The sequence below is a fragment of the Gigantopelta aegis genome, chromosome 3 (genome assembly GCF_016097555.1).
Source record: "Gigantopelta aegis isolate Gae_Host chromosome 3, Gae_host_genome, whole genome shotgun sequence".
Taxonomy (NCBI): Eukaryota; Metazoa; Mollusca; class Gastropoda; order Neomphalida; family Peltospiridae; genus Gigantopelta; species Gigantopelta aegis.
The window spans coordinates 1,942,408-1,965,376 of NC_054701.1; the positions used below are offsets into that span (position 1 = coordinate 1,942,408).

The window sequence follows — 22,969 nt, forward strand, 5'->3', positions numbered from 1 at the left end:
TTTATCATCCCGCAAAAACCAGGTAGATTGTGTTTCTCTAGTTTTAAGGCTCATTCCTGACGTTACTTGTTAAGTATTACGTAACCACCAGCTCACCAGAGGGCATACTCACTGAGATGGTACAAAATGGCTGCGCCCATTATATATAATAGCCGTCACATTTAACCGTTTTATTAATTAACTTTACGATTATACTTGTTGATATTAAGCAATAATGTGCATTATATATCGTTGAATATGCGTACCAGGCCAAATGCGTTAATTGTCCCTTCCTTTAAAGGCACTAACCTTATTTTTTTTAAAGATTATGGTATGTATTTATAATATATTTACATTGTTATTTTCAAATTATCAATATTTAAAAGTTCAGAATAATTATCCTCGAAGTAACAGTTACTTTTTAATCATAAGTGTAAGCAAGAGAACGTCTTATACCATGTTTGCTTGTTATTTCTGTTCAGGGTTCTGAGTACTACGAACATTTCCTTGGGAAGCTGCAGTCGACGTACAACTTCTCGATTGATGATTTCCTCGACCCGAACCACCCCGCGAGTGACAACCTGAGTCGCAGTATTAAACTGGCTCTGCTGAGTGCACAGCGTGTGTACATCAACCTTGGCGACATCGCCCGGTACAGAGAGCTGGCCAATGACACGTCCAACTACGGCAGAGCTCGCAGGTGACGCAACACTTCTTAGGTTTTGTAGTTCTTGTTTTTAGTTAAGATTTCTTGATAATGCCTTTATTAACTTCAGCTTATGATATGGAGAGTTTGGTTTTTAATGGCAATCTGATTTCTGTAATATCAAAATCCAATTCAGGGGAACATTTTGTTCAGTATCGCATCGCAATTCGCTACTCAAGTTTCAGATATCGCCACACAATTTTAACCCCCTGCAGTTAAGAAAATATCCACAGCAAAAAAACCTGCAATTGAAAAATCCCTGAATATAGTCGAAGGCAAGAAAATGCCGTGGAGAATGATAAACTCCACGGCAATCTTCACGGCATTGCTGGTTGCCATGGTGATTGCAGGGGTTGCAGTTTTAAGATAATCTTCAATTGATTACAACTATCTCTAATCAAGATTTGGGAAACAGAATGTTTCCTGCAGTTATATTCTTGTAGCTAGTAATTATATTATTTAAGACCATCAGATTCTGAATCGATTACTAACCTAGCACAAGGTGAAAAATCTTTTAAAGAACTGATTGTTGTGGATTCCCATGACGTCAGATGTGGTAATCCAAATGGATTCTGATAGAATTTGATGAAACAATGAGGCCTGTTTGTTTGATAATGTCATATTTTAGTTAGTGTTAAGTTCCTGATAAATGTTCATTCCTATTGTACTTGATTTGTTATTATTTGAATACTTATCATTTAAGTAGTCATATGTCATGAAAGTAAATTATCTGAAAACTTTATGTTGGTTCTCTCAGTTACATGTTATGTGTATCCTGCTTTATTTTTATGTTCTTTTTGATAGTTCAGTGCCAGTGTACAATCATGTTAGTGTTCTCGTTTGAAATTTTAAAACCCCAATTCATCTTGCTGGAGGGTGCTTATTGAAGAATATTGGTGCGTAAGTAATGTAATGTAATACAGTATATATACTATTGAACAATTACTTGTTTTCAGTTACTACATAAAAGCTCAACAGATTGCACCAAAGAATGGTCGTCCCTATAACCAGCTGGCAATACTGGCCATGTACACTGTGAGTAGATATACACTGTTCTTCCCATAGTTTTACTTCTCATTTCTTTTTCAGCTATTTAACCACTAGTCGGAATTAAAACAAGAAAAAAACAGTTAATGTTATTAATCATAATTACTGTATAATATACAAAGAGTGAATGTAAAAAAGCCATATTTAATTTTAAATAATGATTGGTATTTTATATGTAATTATTATATGCTATTAAAATAGTAAATTAAGGTGATATGTTTCAGAGGAGAAAGCTTGACGCGGTTTACTTCTACATGCGGAGTCTGGCTGCCAGCAATCCGTTTCTCACGGCCAGGGAAAGTCTGATGTCGGTGTTCGAGGATGTCAGGAAAAAGGTTCATTACCTTTGATTTCAGTGTCTGTAATATCTTTATTTGTGATTAGTTTACAAAACAAGCCAGTACGCTACGCATTTTACTGTGTTGCAGTTTAATTAAAGTCCAGTTTTACTTGATTCTTCAAAGACGACTTGGTCATATTTTGTGTGTGTGTGGTGGGTGGGTCCATCTTTTATGTGAATTGTTTTTTTACTCTTTTTAGACACTGACAAAGATAGATCCATAATTAGTAACTTGTCACAATTGTATTATGCTTTGTGGCTTTGTCTTCCAATATACAAGACTAAAAATTTATGTTCTTGTGTGGGAAGCAATCTTTGCTTCTCAAATTTTAAAGGGAAGTGAATGCTAGAAGCTGAGAAACAGTCCTTGACATTAGACAAAAATTATACTTATAGTGTAATGGTGAGGAATTGAGACAAGCATGGATAGAAACATAACATTTATCTTATTCCTTCTGAAAATAAATTACTTTTTGGATATATCTGAAATACTATAATAATATGGAAAGGAAAAGCATACTGTGTACTTTGAGCAGCATTTGCTGGCTGCTTGCTGTCAACTTCAATCCTTCTTACATTTTCATAACCATGTTAGTACTAGTGGGTACTTGTGAACATTCCACTATAAATTAGACCTGTTTTTTCTTGTTAACAGATTTAAGATATTTGATCTCATCTAAACATTAATACCAAAATGTTCATTTAATGTTAAGTCTTGTGTAATGACTTGAATGTTTGCACTGTACCTGTACTAAATGCTGTCCTGTGTACAGAATGATGCCCAGGAGAAGAAGCGGCTGGCGGTAAAGGAGGAGCTACATGCGGCGACGAGGCAGACGAAGAAGAAGCCGAGCCCGCGGGTGGAGATCTGGGTGTGTGCCGATGGGACGAGCACCAAGGACCAGGTCACCGACGACAAGGAGGACCTGTCTGTACTGTCCGCTATCGAGGTTCGCTGACCACACGTCCAGTGTACTCTCAGTACTCAATATATCTTACGTTTGTACTCTTCTAAATATATTTATTTACCAGGAGGAGGACCTGTCTGTACTGTCCGCTATCGAGGTTCGCTGACCACACGTCCAGTGTACTCTCAGTACTCAATATATCTTATGTTTGTACTCTTCTAAATATATTTATTTACCAGGAGGACCTGTCTGTACTGTCCGCTATCGAGGTTCGCTGACCACACGTCCAACGTACTCTGAGTACTCCATATATCTTATGTTTGTACTCTTCTAAATATATTTATTTACCAGGAGGACCTGTCTGTACTGTCTGCTATTTAGGTTCGCTGACCATACGTACTCTCAGTACTCAATATATCTTATGTTTGTACTCTTCTAAATATATTTATTTACCAGGAGGAGGACCTGTCTGTACTGTCCGCTATCAAAGTTCACTGACCACACGTACTCTCAGTACTCAATATATCTTATGTTTGTACTCTTCTAAATATATTTATTTACCAGGAGGAGGACCTGTCTGTACTGTCCGCTATCGAGGTTCGCTGACCACACATACTCTCAGTACTCAATATATCTTATGTTTGTACTCTTCTAAATATATTTATTTACCAGGAGGAGGACCTGTCTGTACTGTCCGCTATCGAGGTTCACTGACCACACGTACTCTCAGTACTCCATATATCTTATGTTTGTACTCTTCTAAATATATTTATTTACCAGGAGGAGGACCTGTCTGTACTGTCCGCTGTCGAGGTTCACTGACCACACGTACTCTCAGTACTCCATATATCTTATGTTTGTACTCTTCTAAATATATTTATTTACCAGGAGGACCTGTCTGTACTGTCCGCTATCGAGGTTCGCTGACCACACGTCCAGTGTCCTCTCAGTACTCAATATATCTTATGTTTGTACTCTTCTAAATATATTTATTTACCAGGAGGAAGACCTGTCTGTACTGTCCACTATCGAGGTTCGCTGACCACACGTACTCTTAGTACTCAATATATCTTATGTTTGTACTCTTCTAAATATATTATTTACCAGGAGGAGGACCTGTCTGTACTGTCCGCTATCGAGGTTCGCTGACCACACGTACTCTCAGTACTCAATATATCTTATGTTTGTACTCTTCTAAATATATTTATTTACCAGGAGGAGGACCTGTCTGTACTGTCCGCTATCGAGGTTCGCTGACCACACGTACTCTCAGTACTCAATATATCTTATGTTTGTACTCTTCTAAATATATTTATTTACCAGGAGGAGGACCTGTCTGTACTGTCCGCTATCGAGGTTCGCTGACCACACGTACTCTCAGTACTCAATATATCTTATGTTTGTACTCTTCTAAATATATTTATTTACCAGGAGGAGGACCTGTCTGTACTGTCCGCTATCGAGGTTCGCTGACCACACGTACTCTCAGTACTCAATATATCTTATGTTTGTACTCTTCTAAATATATTTATTTACCAGGAGGAGGACCTGTCTGTACTGTCCGCTGTCGAGGTTCCCTGACCACACGTACTCTCAGTACTCCATATATCTTATGTTTGTACTCTTCTAAATATATTTATTTACCAGGAGGAGGACCTGTCTGTACTGTCCGCTATCGAGGTTCGCTGACCACACGTACTCTCAGTACTCAATATATCTTATGTTTGTACTCTTCTAAATATATTTATTTACCAGGAGGAGGACCTGTCTGTACTGTCCGCTATCGAGGTTCGCTGACCACACGTACTCTCAGTACTCAATATATCTTATGTTTGTACTCTTCTAAATATATTTATTTACCAGGAGGAGGACCTGTCTGTACTGTCCGCTATCGAGGTTCACTGACCACACGTACTCTCAGTACTCCATATATCTTATGTTTGTACTCTTCTAAATATATTTATTTACCAGGAGGAGGACCTGTCTGTACTGTCCGCTATCGAGGTTCGCTGACCACACGTACTCTCAGTACTCCATATATCTTATGTTTGTACTCTTCTAAATATATTTATTTACCAGGAGGAGGACCTGTCTGTACTGTCCGCTGTCGAGGTTCCCTGACCACACGTACTCTCAGTACTCCATATATCTTATGTTTGTACTCTTCTAAATATATTTATTTACCAGGAGGAGGACCTGTCTGTACTGTCCGCTATCGAGGTTCGCTGACCACACATCCAGTGTACTCTCAGTACTCAATATATCTTATGTTTGTACTCTTCTAAATATATTTATTTACCAGGAGGAGGACCTGTCTGTACTGTCCGCTATCGAGGTTCGCTGACCACACGTACTCTCAGTACTCAATATATCTTATGTTTGTACTCTTCTAAATATATTTATTTACCAGGAGGAGGACCTGTCTGTACTGTCCGCTGTTGAGGTTCGCTGACCACACGTACTCTCAGTACTCAATATATCTTATGTTTGTACTCTTCTAAATATATTTATTTACTTTTCCGAAAAAAAAACCATTGAACAAGCGATGAAATTGATTTTCAAAAAGATTTTATTATATTTGCATATAAATTGTTAAATTAAATATTTTGTCATTAAAGTTCTTAAAGGGACATTTCTATGTAGTTTGTCCATTTAGATGTTAAATTCTATTTGTCTTTTAACTTCTATGTAGTTTTTACATTAAACTATTTATTTTTAAATTTTTCTTAATTATTTTTTAGTTAAACAAGAGATTTGTTTTGAGCTTCTTGAATGTCCATGGGAAACTGTTCACAAAGATCGGGTGAGTTTTTAAACTGTTCACAAAGATCGGGTGAGTTTTTAAACTGTTCACAAAAATCAGGTGAGTTTTTCTATGTCTTGTTCTCTAGAACAAATTATTTGGCAAACCTATTTAAGCACTTTGGTAAGGTATCAAACTTTATTGTCTGTATTAAACCTACATCAGTTAAATCGCACATATTATGAAATCTATTTTAACTGTTTAAAAATAATCTCACATTTGAATTGCTGAAGTTTGCTTCTACTCGTACTAAATTGGCTAATCCAAATATATAAAAATCCACTTTATAGACTAGAAATATGTAATATTCATTTGATTTTCTGTAACTACAGTAAAACCCCTAAACCAAACACCCATGGAACCAGGTTAAAAGTCTGGTTTTAAGAGGTATCCGGTATAAAGAGGGTCGTTTTTGTACTGCTATTTAAACAGGGACCATGAAACACATCAAGTTTCAAGGGACTTGCAGTTTACTTAGGGTCTGGTATAGTTTCACTGTTAGTGTTTCTTTGTGCTGTGATATCATTCAACACTTGTTAACTGTGTTTGTTTCCAGCATGGAGGTGTTCCCAGAGAGCAGCTGTTTGATGCTGCGAGAGTTCCAGGCTCTCATCAAACACTCCCCAGCAGTCATCAGCAGTACGCGTCTCCTACAGCTCATGGCCATCAACATGTTCGCCATAGAAAACACGGCTCTTAAAGGTAGGTGTAAAACACTAGAGAGTTCCAGGCTCTCATCAAACACTCGCCAGCCGTCATCAGCAGTACGCGTTTCCTACAGCTCATGGCCATCAACATGTTCGCCATAGAAAACACGGCTCTTAAAGGTAGGTGTAAAACACTGGAGAGTTCCAGGCTCTCATCAAACACTCCCCAGCCGCCATCAGCAGTACGCGTCTCCTACAGCTCATGACCATCAACATGTTCGCCATAGAAAACACGGCTCTTAAAGGTAGGTGTAAAACACTGGAGAGTTCCAGGCTCTCACCAAACACTCCCCAGCCGCCATCAGCAGTACGCGTCTCCTACAGCTCATGACCATCAACATGTTCGCCATAGAAAACACGGCTCTTAAAGGTAGGTGTAAAACACTAGAGAGTTCCAGGCTCTCATCAAACACTCGCCGGCCGTCATCAGCAGTACGCGTCTCCTACAGCTCATGGCCATCAACATGTTTTGCGTTTCTTAGTGCTTTACTAAATGGTACCATAGTTTTGACACCCAATAACCGATGTATTTTTCGTGCTGGGGTGCCGTTAAACATTTATTCATTCATTCTGTTACTAAATGGCGGGAAACATTTTTCAATACTGAAATTGCAATATTTTGAAATTTACTCTGTACGGTAAATCGGTATTGACTTGATACCCATATCACTCTACTTGTGGTGCAGTATACACAGCTATAACAGTGTTGTTTTTATTATCTAGACTCATCGCTAGAGAGCAGCTGTCGGTCTCTACACCAGGACTACGCGGTTCAGCTGGGACTGGACATGTTCGCTCTACTTGTGGTGCAGTATACACAGCTATAACAGTGTTGTTTTTATTATCTAGACTCATCGCTAGAGAGCAGCTGTCGGTCTCTACACCAGGACTACGCGGTTCAGCTGGGACTGGACATGTTCGCTCTACTTGTGGTGCGATGTACTGCTCTGCTTGAGGCTCACCTCGCCTCCCCCGAGTACCCCACCCAGCTGCTCAATGAGGACCTGCACCAGCTCATGCCCGGGGTCAAAGTCTGGACAGACTGGATGACCTGCCACGCCCACCTTTGGAACCCGCCCCCATCCGTGAGACCTCCAGACTTGGGGTATGTTGTACTGTAGCAGCTACAGCTCATTTATGTCTGCCTTCCTTTATACAGGGAAGCACATACCACAGCCTTTGAAATGCATGTCATAGGGTACTGGTTGGGATGGGGAAAATCCCATTGGGTCAAATAGGAATCAGTTTTACACCCCAATGCACCTCATAATTGTATCTGAAAAATAATTGAAACATTTTGAAGAAGGTTTGTCAGGGATTTAGATTGTAGCAAAGATGATGTGATAAAGAGTGGGCCCAAAGTAAGCAAGTCCAACTGAAGTACAAACATGCTGACCTCCAAACACTTCACCTTGAAATCAATTTGAATGTGAAGCTGTAATTAGATTAAAATAACTGGAAATGCACTTCTCAATATGTACAACTCTTTAGCAGCTATTGTTAACATTACAGCACTAAAAGACCTATGTGTGCTAAAAACAGACAAAAAACGTGTGGTGCCCAAATTAGTGAGATCTTTAGCCCAGGTTTGTATCTGAAATCCATTGCTTTATTTCCAGTTCTGGTAGTAAACTCTTCGTCTTATGGCTGGTGTTATATCTGAAGGCTTTTACACACCTGTGGCATATTCTTATTAAAATACGTTTCGTTTTTTATTTTGTAGACTAGATGTAGATGTTTGGAAAAGTTGTGCTGATTTCTGCAATTGCCTAACAAGAATCGACACATCGTCTATAAAGACTTACCGAGCCAAACGACCAGGTAACCTCGACAGTTCTAGTGAGTACGGCTCAGGTCGGTCATAGTCACAAAAAGCAGCACTAGCCATGGCTTGCCAATCTTCAATTTCTTTCGCCAATTTAAATATATATTCGCCAACTACATTTTGGCATTTCAGTCAAAAGATTTTGTTTTTAATTTTGTGCTTTTTGATTATAAAGTATATGCTAAAAAGTATATATTATTTCGTTTATTTTTACCATTATACATAATTTGGAATTAGATGTCATAGTTGAAATAGGAAAATAAAATGAAATGATGTATTAATGTTTTGATTTGTTTTTCACAGACTGTGATCCTGTAGTTTTGGCCGAGGACACAATGATGGCTGGGTTTATTCCGATGTTGAGTGCGCCACTGGAAAGTAGCTACGTCCAGTCAACAGTCGACAAGGTAGGGTTTCTATTTACATGATATGTTATTGTGGGTAAAGCCTACAGTATTCAAACAGTCTCCATTACTTTAAGCTAATGTTTATTATTAGTATTTTTTAGATTTGAAATATGATTTCTATGATGTATTTACACACACAAAGTTATTTAAAACTTAATACATTCTAGACCTCATTATTTGAGTATACATTGTATGGTGACTGTTGTCATAGTTACAGCAGATGACATCATTTACACAGAGCTGCCAACTGCTTTGGGCATGGTTTGCTACTCTTAATCGACATTTGCTATGCTGCTACGCTCATGCCCAAATCGCTACGCTCAGTTGAAAAAAATCCAGTATGATACGCTAATGAAAACCAGTAGTAACGTTTGCAATAGATAAATATAACTGGATGATTAGTGTATTTGACCAAAGTTTCTACTAACGAATTATATTTTATTTGGCAAGCATATACGTTTCATCTTTATCACAAATAATAGGTCTACAGAGTACAGTTGAAAAGCGGGTGATTTCTGGCAGTTATACTAAACATTGGACGTAATCTTGGAATACAGTAACTAAAAACTGAATTCCTCATTTCTGTGGCTTTTTTTATTTTATTCTTCCAACATATAAAAGTATAATTTGCGAATTAGGAACAATTGTAAAACAGTTATAGTAAGATGTATTCAATAACAGACATGTAGTTTTACTGTAGGCCGACCCAGTGTCGCATACTATAAAACCTTCAAAGAACTGTTCTTTAGTTGTGTTACGCTTGCATGCCGTGAATATAGAAAATTGCAGTTAGGAATAGAGTAATTTTAATTTTAACTTGAAATAAGAATATAAGCATTCAAGTTTAGTATTTATCACATCGCACAACAGTTAATTTTGGGTTTATTGCATTTCGATCCTGTTTTAAAAACAAAATTCTAGTCATTCATAATCCTGTTCAAATCGCCCAACTTATTTGACAACATTCGTTACATTTCGGGCATGTCCATATCCCTTAACCGACAACAAGCATTATCTATGCTAAAAATAGCATGACCCAGTCGTTTGCGGTTACTACGATGTAGTTATTTGGTGTTTTCTTTTGCTGCTGTTTATGACATTCGGCCATGCTACACTCAAATATTTGCTACGCTCAGCTTGTCATGAATGCTACTCTCACTTGTGGCTAGGGGTTGGCAGCTCTGTTTACATACAACCTGTACACATCGTCTTGCTCAGCTTGCAAGAATGAGAAGAAATTAACAAGAGAAGAAAACAAAGAAAGAAACCTATTTTTAATGAAGTGAAAGAACACATTTTGATTGCCGTGTTTGTAGGAGGTAACGCGAGACTGTATCCGTATTGAGAAGCTGCAGCTGTTCCGGGAGTACCTGTGTGGGATCGACCCGCCCATGCTGTCATACAACGTGCAGACCAAGATGTACTTCTCTGTGGTGGTCGCCAACACCGAGTCGGAGAAGAAACCCGACGATGTGGACGGTCATTTCTCAGAGGTTCGTACTCGGCCGTAGAAACATTCACTGTCACTAAATCTAGTGCAAAAATCACTAAACTCACTCCCTTTTTAAAAGTCATTTCTTCAGTTTTTTTCTTCCCTTTTTAAATATAATTAAAAAATAAATAAATATTATTACTACTAATTTGGTTTGTCAGGTTTTTAGAAAACCAAATATTGTTGGACAGAATGCCTAACTTTCAATCAGTTATGAATTATATAATATCTATCTAAAAACATATTATATCACCTTTTTTTTCTTTTTTTCATACACATTTAATGAAAAATGTGGGGTTTTTTTTATAGAAATGTTGCCTAGTATAATTGTCACAGCAGTGATAAAATGTGCAATAACTGTGTACAGGTTTCAAACTAGGGTAATCGTAATCAGTAATCGTAATCTGGGATCGATCCCCGTTGGTGGGCCCATTGGGCTATTTCTCATTCCAGCCAGTGCACCACGACTGATATATCAAAGGCCATGGTATGTACTACCCTGTCTGGGATGGTGCATATAAAAGATCCCTTGCTGCTAATCGAAAAGAGTAGCCATGAAGTGGCGACAGCAGGTTTCCTCTCATCTGTGTGGTCCTTAACCATATGTTTGACGCCATGTAACCGTAAATAAAATGTGTTGAGTGCATTGTTAAATAAAAAAATTCTTTCTTTTGTAATCGATTACATTGCTAATGTAATCGTAATCAGCGATTACTTTCATGATTACTCATAATTTACCAAACTTAGATATGTTTAGCTTTAGCATCAACTCCAGTAACAGTGCCTATAGTTAGAAGCAGTACTAGTCAGTCAGTAGAACTGATCTCCCATTGTCTACTACTCTCATAGTAGAACTATTATTTACCTTGACAAACACAGGATTATAATGACTGGATTATCAAATGAATGTAACCCAGGGGATGAAGCCACACATAAACATAATGGCATATATCTTGTTTACATCTACTATAAATGCACTGGAATGAATACAGTGTTTTAGCTAGCAATACATAAAAGGGTGGTGCACACTGCCTCAATTTTTTGTCCTAATTCATTGTAAAAATAAATAATATTTTTTTAAATAATAAAATACTTGCATTCCTCTCAAATCATATACAGCGTTATCGTGGGTCTGAATTCAACTAAGAAACTCTTGACAATACCTTGTTTTGTCTCAGGTGTAAAAGTCCACCAACGGTATCATGAGAAGATTTGTTTTCTTTCTTAGTAGTTACGACTGCAGACGCCAGCCAGTTGTACCAAGCTTAATTCCATGGGCAATCAACCTGATGCTGTCACAGACACAAATACCCCAAAAACACACCCATTTCACTATTTGTGCATATTTGTGGAAATGTAATCATGATTGGAATCATGATTACTGGACAATGTATTCGCAATCGTAATCAATTACTTTTAATATTCTTGTAATCGTAATCGTGACATTATCGAGTAATCTTAATTGTAATCGATCACTTTTGTCATCTTTGTTTCAAACTATTGGCAATCTGCCAAGGCTGGTTGACATTTAGACTGGTCGGCATCTGGGTTACAAGACATTTGTTATCTATCATGCTCTTTGTGATTGTTTTATGGTAAAAATTTTAATATCCGTGGGCTTTGTCGGCAACATTCAGAGCATTTCTTCACTTGTAGACAACATTTCAAAATGGGTTCAAAGTTAACATTAAAGTGGGTTTTTTTTTCACGACACCACTAGAGTACATTGATTTATTCATCATTGGCTATTGGATGTCAAACATTTGGTAATTTAGACATAGTGTTAGATAGGAAACCTGCTACATTTTTCCATTAATAAAAAGGGGTCTGTTATATTCACCATCCAACAGACAGGATAGCACATACCACAGCCTTTAGTATACCAGTTGTAGTGCACTGGCTGGAACGAGAAATAGCCCTATGTGCCAACCGATCCCAGTGCGACTGCACATCAAGTGAACACTTTATCACTGGACTACGTCCCACCCAATGGGCTGAATGAAGAAAAAACAAATAGAATTTACAAAGTATGTTTATTATGTGTCACACGCGTGTAACTACATACGTCTACTGCTGACTCGCGTGTAACTACATACGTCTACTGCTGACACGCGTGTAACTACATACGTCTACTGCTGACTCACGTGTAACTACATACGTCTACTGCTGACACGCGTGTAACTACATACGTCTACTGCTGACTCGCGTGTAACTACACACGTCTACTGCTGACACGCGTGTAACTACATACGTCTACTGCTGACACGCGTGTAACTACATTACATACGTCTACTGCTGACACGCGTGTAACTACATTACATACGTCTACTGCTGACACGCGTGTAACTACAAGTCTACTGCTGACAAGCGTGTAACTACATTACATACGTCTACTACTGACACGCGTGTAACTACATTACATACGTCTACTACTGACACGCGTGTAACTACATACGTCTACTGCTGACACGCGTGTAATTACATACATCTATAAAGCATGTTTATTATGTCTGACACGCGTGTAACTACATACATCTACTATGTTTAAACACCTGTTTATGTCTGACGCGCGTGTAACTACATACATCTGCTATGTTTAAACACCTGTTTATGTCTGACGCGCGTGTAACTACATACATCTGCTATGTTTAAACACCTGTTTATGTCTGACGCGCGTGTAACTACATACATCTGCTATGTTTAAACACCTGTTTATGTCTGACGCGCGTGTAACTACATACATCTGCTATGTTTAAACACCTGTTTATGTCTGACGCGCGTGTAACTACATACATCTGCTATGTTTAAACACCTGTTTATGTCTGACGCGTGTGTAACTACATACATCTGCTATGTTTAAACACCTGTTTGTGTCTGACGCGCGTGTAACTACATACATCTATGTTTAAACACCTGCTTGTCTGACGCGTGTGCTATGTTTAAACACCTGTTTGTGTCTGACGCGCGTGTAACTACATACATCTGCTATGTTTAAACACCTGTTTATGTCTGACGTGCGTGTAACTACATACATCTGCTATGTTTAAACACCTGTTTATGTCTGACACGCGTGTAACTACATACATTTGCTATGTTTAAACACCTGCTTCTGTCTGACGTGCGTGTAACTACATACATCTGCTATGTTTAAACACCTGCTTGTGTCTGACGCGCGTGTAACTACATACATCTGCTATGTTTAAACACCTGTTTGTGTCTGACGCGCGTGTAACTACATACATCTGCTATGCTGAAACACCTGTTTATGTCTGACACGCGTGTAACTACATATATCTGCTATGCTGAAACACCTGTTTATGTCTGACACGTGTAACTACATACATGTACAATGCTTAGTCTTATTCAACTTACTGTACTAGCACAACAACAATGCTATACGACTGAGTTATAACCCCCACTGCAGAATTGGATGTATAACCTACACCCGTCATGGGTAGACTGTATATCCTCGTTTTTGATTCTGCAGTCCTCCATTGCAGTCGTGTTCGAGTTTTGCTTTAGTAAACTTTTGTCAAATTGTTTATTAATTTGTAATTTTGTTTTACTCTGTCATACGAGGTCTTTTGGGTGTTTTACACAGGTGGTTTAATGTCTGACACGGCTTCCTCGGGCTCCAACCGGTTGGTTGTGTGTTGTCTTAAATGACTGCCCCAGTTGACCAGTATTTATTATGTCGGGCATGCCGTTCTTGTTGTTTTGAACGCTGGGGTCATATGTGTAAATTGGTCCCCCTTCAAGTGGGGGAAGGCTAAAAAGCTGTCAAAAGATGCTGAGCGTAAGAGGATGATTAGACGTGAACGGGACGGGCAGAGCACAGTGGCAACCTCCGGGGTCGCGCTCCATACAAAGTGCAAAGAGCTCGCGGACAAGTGGTAGGCGCAAGGGCACCTCCTCGTCTGTTCGCCATCTTCATGGTGATACCAGTAAACCCACAGCACCGTGAGGGAGGTTTCTTCCAGGTCGGGCTCCATTCAACCTGGGGATTTGGTTTTGCCTCCGTCGGTGGAGGTGGCACCTGTTACGGTTGTAACGGGGGCATCAGTCAGAGGGAGTGCAGTCATGTAGGAATGATTGTGTCTCTCAGTTCCGACTCCCATCTTGCTGATGGGGGCAGGGTTATCAGTCCTTCTGTGGAGGGGTAGATTAGCTCTAGAATGAAGTCCGCTTCGCGGTGCCGTTTGTGTCACCAGACTTCTGGTGGAGGGTTAGTCGTGGCGTCTGAGGGCGCTGTTTCGGCGCTACTTCACAACGTTGTCTCGATCACGGAGCCGGGTGGCGTTGTTTCGGGTGCGATGCCAGTGGGCGTCCCTTCTGTTTTTGGGGCGCCTGTACAGCGTCATCAACTTTTAGATCGTTCGCATGTGGCTACGTCAACTGGGTTGGCTAATCCTGACAGTCCGGTTCAGCTGACACCACCAGTCCTGTTGTCTGCTTCGGCAGGGATCTGGAAAACTGCAGCTTTCTTGGGTGCGCCTGTGTCTACACCGATGGTCAACCCGGACCTGTCAGATCGGAGTAGAGGTTCCAGGTGTTATACCTCGACTGTGTGGGCGGAGCCTTTCGTTCAGGGTCCGATGGTTTCGTGTCGCCCTCAGGGGTGGACTTGGGGGGGGGGGGGGGGAGGACTATGTTTCTCTTTTTGAGAATTTCATGGTCTGGCTAGGGGAATCACCTCCATCACCGGGGTTTCCAGCGAGACTGGGGTTGGACAAGTTTGCGGATTCTGCCGTTCCGCATCGTCCTGCCCATGCAGTTTTGTTTCCGTTATGGCACATGGCGCGTCGTTTGAGAAAATTTCTTCTTCGGAAGAGGATTTTCCCCCCGAGTGTGTGGTTCGGGGGAAGGGTCGGCACCAGGTTCAGTGCTCGATGAGATTCCCATTTTGGCCGATGGTACGCCAGACGGCGATTATGATTACCAAGCAGTTCTTGGTTTTGTATGAGAACAAGTCCGACTGGTGTGTGCAGATGCAGTTCCGTCTGAGGAGGCTGTTCAGTCTTACAAGGGTGTATCGTTTGGAAACGGGCCTTTAGCGACGGACGCTCCGTGGCAGGATTTCGGCTTGCCGTTAGCGCACGAGGCGCATGAATCTCTTGCGGAGATTGGTGCTTTGATTGTGGGTAGCGATCGTATTTTGGGGGCTGTGGTGGAAGAGTTTCCGGCAGCATTAGCTACCGGGAAACTGTTGTCTGCTGCGAAGGTTTTGTCCACGTTTTCGTATAAGACATTGGGAGCTTCCTTCCTTTCACATCCAGCGGTCGTTTCCGCTAGGGTGAAGGCAGACTGCCACCCATCTCCTAATGTCAGTATGCCACTCACGGATTTAGAGACTTTGGAGAGGTTATCTAAACTTCTTTTTCAAGTCAATAACCATTTAGGTACATTCCTATTTGGGTTAGATAAAGCAGTCACGGGTCTTCCGCCGATGGCTAAGGGATGGCTAAGGGTTGTTTGTTGTCGGCTTCTAAAGCCTCTCATCACGTCACTCAGCTTGCTGGGCATGTTTTTGCCAACAGTCTACTTCTTCCTCGGGATCACTACCTGGCGGGACTGAGAGCGACGGGTGTGGTTAAAACCTACTTTCGTAGTCATTCAGTAAGGGAAACCTTACTTTTTGGGACTAATTTTAACTTGGTCATGGACCAAAAAGTGGCAAAATTCGTCCCTGCTGCTCAGTCCCGAACTGCTCGTAAGCGCCAGGCATCGTCTACTTTTAAACCTCCACCTGTTAAGAAATCGACTTTTCTTGACAGTTGGGTAATGCCCATGGTTCGTCGAAACAGGGACGTTTTCGTGGGAAGCCGGCACATTTTCGTGGTTCCGCTCGGCGCAAGGCGCCCAGGGGTGGGAAACAGCCGGGATGAGGGTGTGTGGAAAATCGACATCTGCTTACAGAGGTTCTGTTAGCAGATCTTCCTGTGGGGGGGAAGATTGCACCATTTTGTTCAAAGTTGGCGTGAACTGCCTGATCTGGACCCATGGGTTTTGTCGGGTGTCCGCAATGGATACAAAATTCTGTTTTCATCACCCCCTCCACTGACGTCCTCCCCCCAGTTACCTGCGGTACCGTCTGTCGACAAACGAGTACTTGTGGAGAAGATGGTTGTCGACTTTCTCGACAAGAAAGCCATCCAGGAGGTAGATTTGGGCACTCTGGGATTTTATTCCCATCTGTTCTTCGCCCAGAAGAAGAATGGCGAGTGGCGGCCAATTCTAAACCTGAAGCCGCTGAATTCTTACGTCGTTATTCCATCTATGAAGATGGAGACGGTTCAGTCCGTTCGCGCTTTGCTTCAGGTGGGGGAATGGGCAGATTCCATCGATTTGAAGGACGCTTACCCGCATGTTCCAATCCATCGGGATTTTTGAAATTCGCCAGTCTTCATCATTTGACGTGGAAAACTTTGTTTCTGGTCTCACTAGCGGAATGCCGTCGTATTAGTGAGATTCATGCTTATTTGCATGATTTGGTGGATTACAATACGGACGGGTCAGTTACGTTATGTACTGATCCTGTTTTCGTGGCTAAGAACCAGGTGCCAGGGAAAGAGTTTCCTCCGGCCATCATTCAGTGTTTATCTCGGACGCTTTCTGCGGATAATTCTGATAGCCTTCTTTGTCCAGTGCGGGCTTTGAAATTCTATTTGGAGCATACTAGAAATCTCCGACAAAACACTAAGAGACTGTTTATCTCTTTCATGCGCCAACCGGGAGACATTACGAAGAATGCTTTGTCGAGATGGATTGCTGCAACCATCAAACTGGTATATGAGAAGGCGGGTGATCATGTTCAGCGGAATTTCTCCATTCGACCTCATGAGATTCGGGTGATTTCTGCTTGCCTTAATTTCCATGATTCTTTGGATATTTTCAAGGTCAAGAGTGAGGGGTTTTGGAAAGGTCGACACACGTTTGACCGGTTCTATTTCCGTGATATGGCTGTTGGTCCGGATGGAACTCGGCAAATTCAATCAGTCATTGCAGGGCAGGGGGCGACCCTTATTTAGTCCGGTCGCTAGCGGCAGTCTTTCTGGGAGATAGTTCTCCACCTCCTGTTTGGAGAGTGGGGGGTGGGTTGTTGGCTATCTGGGGCAGTCGAGTGTCTTTTACCATTACTTGGTGTGCGGGTTTCCTCACCTTGTTAAGTTGGTTTACTTTTAATTGGGGTTGTAGTCCTTCAATTTAAAAGTCACTTTGACATTTTATACCTCGTATTATGTGGGTTGCTTTTCACTGTATCATTACTTGAGACGAAAACTAATGGTTGAATGGTTAAGTCCTCCTTGTTTTCTTACCTCCTCCCTTTAATGTTAAATTCTCGTGCTTTAACGGTGTTATATCACGTCTGTTATAGCATTGTTGTTGTGCTAGTACGGTAAGTTGAATAAGACTACTAGAAAAAAAAATTCTACTTTTCATTATTATTCATACTTACCTAGTACTAGCACAACAACCGTTACCTCCCACCCGCCCCGAGGGAGGTCTTTTTTGATTCAGTCATTCCGGACTTTGAATCGGTAACGAGGATATACGGTCTACCCATGCGCGAGTGTAGGTTATACATCCGGCAAGGGGAGATAATTCTGCAGTGGAGGTTATAACTCAGGGTCATACAGCATTGTTGTTGTGCTAGTACTAGGTAAGTATGAATAATAATGAAAATTAGAAACAAATTTTCTAATAAACACCTGCATTTAAGAATAACAGGCTTCGTAAATTCGGCCCATAAAGTTTTGTTTTGCTGTTTTCAGTTGGAGGATGTTGTGGTGGAGAGTGATGATGACGTTGATGCTGGAGACATTGAAGCTGACCATGTCAGTCACCTGCGAGCTCGCAAACTAGAACTCAAGAAGAAGGTGGAAGAACAAAGAAAACTGGAAGAAAATGCAAAGGTTTTATTTTTACTTTTTTTTAAATTGTTTTTGTGCAAATATGTTTTAAGTGTTTTTTTATATGTATTCATCCAGTGTCCCACCTGTTTACATGATTTCTCATTTGTCTGTGGTATGCTAAGTATATTATGTACAAAAGTACAAACGAGTAGAACTATACGAATCCTTAAAATATGTCATGTGTATTTTTACAACTTAAAACAATAATGTGTCAATGAAAATATTTAGTTCTCAATTCATTGAGATGCTGGGGTACCATTAAACATTCATTCATTCATTCAGCCATTCGTTAATTCATTCATTCATTCGTCACTACTTTCTGAAGTAGCTTCAAGGGCATTCTAACTGACTTGTAGTAACGACATATACTAGCAATTTGTAGTACTCTGTTTTTTCGATACATAAATTGTAGCATGTGACAAAATCATAACAATTTAATGGTTTCCCACAATACAGCTTGACCAGATACTACTAGCCATTATTACAAGCATCATAACAAATGACAGTTTAACACTGGTTAATGGTTTCCCCACAATACGGCTTGACCAGATACTACTAGTCATTGCTACAAGCATCACAGTAAATGACAGTTTAACACGGGTTAATGGTTCCCCACAATACGGCTTGACCAGATACTACTAGTCATTACTACAAGCATCACAGTAAATGACAGTTTAACAGGGGTTAATGGTTTCCCCACAATACAGCTTGACCAGATACTACTAGTCATTGCTACAAACATCACAGTAACTGACAGTTTAACACGGGTTAATGGTTCCCCACAATACGGCTTGACCAGATACTACTAGCCATTACTACAAGCATCACAGTAAATGACAGTTTAACAGGGGTTAATGGTTTCCCACAATACAGCTTGACCAGATACTACTAGTCATTACTACAAGCATCACAGTAAATGACAGTTTAACAGGGGTTAATGGTTTCCCACAATACAGCTTGACCAGATACTATTAGTCATTACTACAAGCATCACAGTAAATGACAGTTTAACACGGGTTAATGGTTTCCCCACAATACGGCTTGACCAGATACTACTAGTCATTACTACAAGCATCACGGTAAATGACAGTTTAACAGGGGTTAATGGTTTCCCACAATACAGCTTGACCAGATACTACTAGTCATTACTACAAGCATCACAGTAAGTGACAGTTTAACAGGGGTTAATGGTTTCCCACAATACAGCTTGACCAGATACTACTAGTCATTACTACAGCCATTACTACAAGCATCACAGTAAATGACAGTTTAACACGGGTTAATGGTTTCCCACAATACGGCTTGACCAGATACTACTAGTCATTACTACAAGCATCACAGTAAATGACAGTTTAACACAGGTTAATCGTTTCCCCACAATACGGCTTGACCAGATACTACTAGTCATTACTACAAGCATCACAGTAAATGACAGTTTAACACCGGTTAATGGTTTCCCCACAATACGGCTTGACCAGATACTACTAGCCATTACTACAAGCATCACAGTAAATGACAGTTTAACACGGGTTAATGGTTCCCCACAATACGACTTGACCAGATACTACTACTAGTCATTGCTACAAGCATCACGGTAAATGACAGTTTAACAAGGGTTAATGGTTTCCCCACAATACGGCTTGACCAGATACTACTAGTCATTGCTACAAGTATCACGGTAAATGACAGTTTAACACGGGTTAATGGTTCCCCACAATACGGCTTGACCAGATACTACTAGCCATTACTACAAGCATCACAGTAACTGACAGTTTAACAGGGGTTAATGGTTTCCTACAATACGGCTTGACCAGATACTACTAGCCATTACTACAAGCATCACAGTAAATGACAGTTTAACTAGGGTTAATGGTTTCCCACAATACGGCTTGACCAGATACTACTAGCCATTACTACAAGCATCACAGTAAATGACAGTTTAACACAGGTTAATGGTTCCCCACAATACGGCTTGACCAGATACTACTAGTCATTACTACAAGCATCACAGTAAATGACAGTTTAACAAGGGATAATGGTTCCCCACAATACGGCTTGACCAGATACTACTAGTCATTACTACAAGCATCACGGTAAATGACAGTTTAACACCGGTTAATGGTTCCCCACAATACGGCTTGACCAGATACTACTAGTCATTACTACAAGCATCACAGTAAATGACAGTTTAACAAGGGTTATTGGTTCCCCACAATACGGCTTGACCAGATACTACTAGCCAATACTACAAGCATCACAGTAAATGACAGTTTAACACAGGTTAATGGTTTCCCACAATACGGCTTGACCAGATACTACTAGTCATTACTACAAGCATCACAGTAAATGACAGTTTAACAAGGGTTAATGGTTCCCCACAATACGGCTTGACCAGATACTACTAGTCATTACTACAAGCATCACAGTAAATGACAGTTTAACAAGCGTTAATGGTTCCCCACAATACGGCTTGACCAGATACTACTAGTCATTACTACAAGCATCACAGTAAATGACAGTTTAACAAGGGTTAATGGTTCCCCACAATACGGCTTGACCAGATACTACTAGCCAATACTACAAGCATCACAGTAAATGACAGTTTAACACGGGTTAATGGTTTCCCACAATACGGCTTGACCAGATACTACTAGTCATTACTACAAGCATCACGGTAAATGACAGTTTAACAAGGGTTAATGGTTCCCCACAATACGGCTTGACCAGATACTACTAGTCATTACTACAAGCATCACAGTAAATGACAGTTTAACAAGCGTTAATGGTTCCCCACAATACGGCTTGACCAGATACTACTAGTCATTACTACAAGCATCACGGTAAATGACCGTTTAACAAGCGTTAATGGTTCCCCACAATACGGCTTGACCAGATACTACTAGTCATTACTACAAGCATCACGGTAAATGACAGTTTAACAAGGGTTAATGGTTTCCCACAATACGGCTTGACCAGATACTACTAGTCATTACTACAAGCATCACGGTAAATGACAGTTTAACAAGGGTTAATGGTTCCCCACAATACGGCTTGACCAGATACTACTAGTCATTGCTACAAGCATCACAGTAAATGACAGTTTAACAAGCGTTAATGGTTTCCCACAATACGACTTGACCAGATACTACTAGCCATTACTACAAGCATCACAGTAAATGACAGTTTAACAAGGGTTAATGGTTCCCCACAATACGGCTTGACCAGATACTACTAGCCAATACTACAAGCATCACAGTAAATGACAGTTTAACACAGGTTAATGGTTTCCCACAATACGGCTTGACCAGATACTACTAGTCATTACTACAAGCATCACAGTAAATGACAGTTTAACACGGGTTAATGGTTTCCCACAATACGGCTTGACCAGATACTACTAGTCATTACTACAAGCATCACGGTAAATGACAGTTTAACAAGGGTTAATGGTTCCCCACAATACGGCTTGACCAGATACTACTAGTCATTACTACAAGCATCACGGTAAATGACAGTTTAACAGGGGTTAATGGTTCCCCACAATACGGCTTAACCAGATACTACTAGTCATTACTACAAGCATCACAGTAAATGACAGTTTAACAAGCGTTAATGGTTCCCCACAATACGGCTTGACCAGATACTACTAGTCATTACTACAAGCATCACGGTAAATGACCGTTTAACAAGCGTTAATGGTTCCCCACAATACGGCTTGACCAGATACTACTAGTCATTACTACAAGCATCACGGTAAATGACAGTTTAACAAGGGTTAATGGTTTCCCACAATACGGCTTGACCAGATACTACTAGTCATTACTACAAGCATCACGGTAAATGACAGTTTAACAAGGGTTAATGGTTCCCCACAATACGGCTTGACCAGATACTACTAGTCATTGCTACAAGCATCACAGTAAATGACAGTTTAACAAGCGTTAATGGTTTCCCACAATACGACTTGACCAGATACTACTAGTCATTGCTACAAGCATCACAGTAAATGACAGTTTAACAAGCGTTAATGGTTTCCCACAATACGACTTGACCAGATACTACTAGCCATTACTACAAGCATCACAGTAAATGACAGTTTAACAAGGGTTAATGGTTCCCCACAACTTCAGCATACTACACAAATAAGACGGTGATAAGAATTGTCAGTCATTTCTGCACACTATATTAAGAAAAGATTATTTTTCTCACTCAGGCGATAGTTGACGAGAACCGACACCATGTGATTGAGCTGGAGATTCACCCGATATTTCTCGTTCCGGACACAAACTGTTTCATCGACCACCTTGACCCGCTTTGTGCCATTCTCCAGTCGAAGAAGTTTACTCTCGTGATTCCACTAGTCGGTATGAGATAAATAAACATTGCTTTCCTTTCCAGACCAAGTATTAATTAAAAACAACTGTATGAGACACCAAATAGCCATAGTTTAAAATGTGCTGAGGTGTTGATAAATAAACAGTCCTAGGCACAGGCACTTGTATTTATTATATAACATTTAGTGAAATATCTTAAAATATCAGTGAAATAAAAGTGTTGTCAGTCACTCAGTGATGATAACACATTTTAGAGTGGAAATTTCACTATTTCACACTAAAATGTGTTATCGTCACTATAGAAAGTGTTATCTTCACTGTGAGAAAGCCGGAACTATTTTGCTGCTGGCATTTTAAAAATAAAGGTAAATTGCCAAAAGTTATATAATAAAAAGAATATTTCATTTTTTGGTCAAATATGATTTATATCTCATCTTGTGAAGATTGCAATCATATCACACTCGTTGTACAAGCGTAACTCATGAGATATGATTGCAAACTTCACTCA

At 40.3% G+C, this 22,969-nt stretch overlaps 1 protein-coding gene across 1 annotated transcript in view; it reads left to right on the forward strand.

The window, feature by feature from the left end:
* LOC121367366 (telomerase-binding protein EST1A-like) overlaps nucleotides 1-22,969 on the forward strand; it is a 42,580-nt gene that overhangs the window by 11,484 nt on the left and 8,127 nt on the right. The window contains exons 5-16 of the mRNA XM_041491499.1: nucleotides 462-679; nucleotides 1,642-1,720; nucleotides 1,957-2,067; nucleotides 2,846-3,022; nucleotides 5,722-5,783; nucleotides 6,340-6,485; nucleotides 7,340-7,595; nucleotides 8,214-8,311; nucleotides 8,619-8,722; nucleotides 10,039-10,215; nucleotides 17,987-18,127; nucleotides 22,341-22,491. Of these exons, the coding sequence (XP_041347433.1) occupies nucleotides 462-679; nucleotides 1,642-1,720; nucleotides 1,957-2,067; nucleotides 2,846-3,022; nucleotides 5,722-5,783; nucleotides 6,340-6,485; nucleotides 7,340-7,595; nucleotides 8,214-8,311; nucleotides 8,619-8,722; nucleotides 10,039-10,215; nucleotides 17,987-18,127; nucleotides 22,341-22,491 (1,720 nt within the window). The remainder of the gene's footprint in view (nucleotides 1-461; nucleotides 680-1,641; nucleotides 1,721-1,956; nucleotides 2,068-2,845; nucleotides 3,023-5,721; nucleotides 5,784-6,339; nucleotides 6,486-7,339; nucleotides 7,596-8,213; nucleotides 8,312-8,618; nucleotides 8,723-10,038; nucleotides 10,216-17,986; nucleotides 18,128-22,340; nucleotides 22,492-22,969) is intronic.